Here is a 3,295-nt window from a genome sequence, read left to right on the forward strand (position 1 = left end):
CATACAGATAAAAGAAATCGATTTTAGTTTAGCACCGCTCGTTCTCCGGGGAAAGAGGGGGTAAGAAGCAGGAGAAAATCTATATAAAAGGAGTAAGAAAGGTAAAAAAAGCTGATAATACAGGTTTCCGTGCTGGTCCGGCTTGTCTTCTTCGTTTTGGGTAGGAACTCAGCGCTTGCCAATTTACGCAGGGATCCTACGCGTTTCGAGAACTTGGTTTAAATGGTAAACACACAGGGTCCCCGCGTTGCGCTCGCGAATACGCTCTACTCTAGGGGTGAACACTCCGGGCACAAGTTCATGCAGGAACGGGCGGACTCTGCTCTAGTACATAGAAAGCGCCTGCTCTCGCATTACTACTCTTTTCTTTTTCATCCGCCGGTTCTGAAACCAAATTTTAACTTGCTGATCGCTTAAATTCAGTCTGTTTGATAGTTCTTTCCTCTTCTGTCGGTTAATAAACTCATTGAGGAGAAACTCGTTTTCCAATTCAGCAATTTGTTGTTTTGTGTAAGGTTTCCGTTTCTTTCTTGATCTCCCCTGGGTGGGGCACCAAGGCAAACCTACAACAAACACGTCGATAATTTAGTGGATCAGGTCTGGGTATTAAAAGAGAATATACAAAAAAACCGCAAGATAAGAGGGCTAAACTAGGTCGGCAAATCGGGCAAAGCACATCTGACACCACAATTTCTATCTACCTCCGACTCGGATTAAGCGATTATCGCTCCGAACGGTTTACAGGGGGGTTACAAAGCAATTACAGGCAACTCTTAGAAAGCAAGTATCGCTAGGTCGCCTCTAACTAAAGCGAGATATTTAAGGCATACCATCCTGCACTGAAGGTCTGAGGCATGACTGGACTGCTGCGGGCTGAACTGTCAGGTTCAAGTTGACGGAATTCTTGATGTCCTCCTTTAAGCTGGAAGTGCAGGAATTCACTTCAAAAAGAGCAGCCGAGCCATGCAAACTTCTCTGCAGGCTCGAGTGGTCATACTTTACGGGCTTTATGTTGGCTGCGTGAGTAACAGTTGGGTCATTTGCAAAAGGTTGCCTCTGCCTGCATCTCTCCTCTTGTTTGGAGCTCGCATCGTGGGCGTAATATTTATTGTTGTCTTCCAGGCACTCTTTGTTGCCGTTGGAGCTGATGTTGATTGGAACGGAGCCGGGGAGGTAAGGCTGCGCCGCGCCGCTGAACGCGTGGCTCTGCGGCTGGGCTGCGCACGAACTTGAGCAAGTCCAGGGGATCGAGCTCCGGGGGTAGGAAATGGTGGGCAGAGCCGCCAATTGACTGCCATTCGCCCGCAAATTAGGAAAATAAAAGGAATCTGGAGATTGCAAGTTCAGGAGAGAACCAACGTAGCCAGATCTGTAGAGACTGCGATCACACATTTCCAACAAAGGACTTCAGCTGTTCTTACAGCAGTATTTAGTTACAACAGGGAATAAGCGGAAAGCCTGAAACGATTGGACGAAACTTTGCAGACAGGTTCTTCAAAGCCGGTAATTTCAGCACCGCCTCCAGCCACTGAGCCACAGAGTCCCCCCTCTTTTTTTTTTTTTTTTGCTTCTTCCCTTTTTTCCCCCCCTTTTAAAAAGTCTTATGATAACACTTGAAATATGAAAATACCGAGCTCGCAAGGGGGAGGGGAAAACATGGTCTCCGCTTCTATAAAAGTGGCCAGGGCTGGCTGGTAAAGCCGCGGCGCTAGCGGAAAGATGAGGGGAAAACAAACATCTGCGGAGTTGCCGAGGGGACAGGGCAGCCCCGGGCGCAGCCCCCGGCACGGCGGTGCCCCCCGTCTGGCAGCACCCCCAGGGCCAGCAGCTTCCGGGGCGACAACTATACCCACGATAAGAGTGTTCACCGCAGGCTGGGAATAACCTACCACTGCCCCTTTCCACTACGGGGAAGGAGATGTGGCTGTTTAGGGCACACGAATATATTTCTGCCCCTGTACAGACGAGTACACCTTGTGAGTGCCCAGAACACGTATTTTGGCCGTTTTATATATGCGTTTGTTTTAATTGCGAGCAACATGATATGCATCTGCATATGTTTGCAATTAAAATCTTAATTGATCGGATATTACCAGGATCGTCATTCTGGTACACTAATGTGTATTCTCTCAGGTCCCCACGTCTGCCCTTTTTACCCCTTTTACCTTTCATCCTCACTCCGAAGCGAAGGCAAGTTTTTAAACAACGCTTCTAAAACTCGGGTTTTATTTTGTCTGTAAAATACAATCAAACAAACATCATCAAACCCAGAATAACAGCAGCAACAACAAAGAATCACTTGAGCAAGCCGCCGAGATAGGAAACAAACAAATAAATAAATAAATAAACCCGAGCGACTGCAAGAAAGAAAATGCCCGGGTCTGCTGTGCAGCAGAGAGTGCAGCGGTGGGCAGAGGAGAGTGAGCCTCAGCTGGGTACCCCGCCGCTGTCTCCCAAATTGGGTAGGAGGATTTTTTTCTCCCCTGACAAGAAAATTATCCCTTACTGTGTTATTTTGGTGGCTTATACGTATTTTTACATTTTTGAGAAATCAAACGAGAGCTCCGTTATCCCGTTATCGCTCCCATTTCCCCCGTAGCACCGGAGTAAGCACGAATGAACTCATAACTGAGAGCATCCTCACGGGAGGTTGCTCGTGTCCTTCTCCAAACCGTACGGGTCGGGACAAGCGTACTTCCCACGGAGGCGAGCCGAGGCCCCCTGTGCTGCACCCAAAGACACCATATTCCCTATAAGAAAACCCACAACGGACCAAGGGGCTGAAGGTGCGGGGAGGAGCACCCCGCTAGAGCCCAGCCGAGCCCCGCCGCGGCCGCGGGCACTGGGCTCCCAGAGCGCTGCCGCCCCCGCCGCCCCACGGGGGACTTTGGAGGCCCATCCGTCACCGGACCGGGCGTTTCTGTCCTCGGCCTCTTCTCCAAGAGGATCTGCATTGGTCTGAGCCAGCCCAGCTTCAAGAAGTGCCTTAATGCCCGGGCTTGGCCACTTTTCATTACCTCTGTTCAAAACTCGAACCTAGTTAACAGGTAGGGTTAATTTTCCCCGTTATTGTCCTGTTAATCATAGTTTTAATCTTGGTTTTATTTCTACGCCGAGATCAGAGACGCTGCCCCTCTTGACATTTTCCTAATCAAATTCATCTTTCTGCTTAATGGGAAATTGGGGTAAATTCTGCAGTAATTTCATTGCCCTGGAAGAAATCTTTAACTGATTGCTCTCTCCTAGACCACACAGGACCACACAAGCACCGCTGGAGGATATTACTGACCACTGC

The 3,295-nt window shown here is 49.1% G+C and overlaps 1 protein-coding gene across 1 annotated transcript; it reads right to left on the reverse strand.

Moving 5' to 3' along the window:
- Positions 1-324: 324 nt before the first annotated feature.
- On the reverse strand, positions 325-1,704 carry HOXD12 (homeobox D12). The gene is made up of 2 exons (XM_074596264.1): positions 831-1,704; positions 325-563 (listed from the first exon to the last, which is right to left on the reverse strand). Exons 1-2 carry the CDS (start codon positions 1,390-1,392, stop codon positions 325-327), a joined length of 801 nt encoding a protein of 266 aa, XP_074452365.1. The 5' UTR covers positions 1,393-1,704.
- Positions 1,705-3,295: the final 1,591 nt, after the last annotated feature.

Source organism: Larus michahellis, chromosome 7 (genome assembly GCF_964199755.1).
Source record: "Larus michahellis chromosome 7, bLarMic1.1, whole genome shotgun sequence".
Taxonomy (NCBI): Eukaryota; Metazoa; Chordata; class Aves; order Charadriiformes; family Laridae; genus Larus; species Larus michahellis.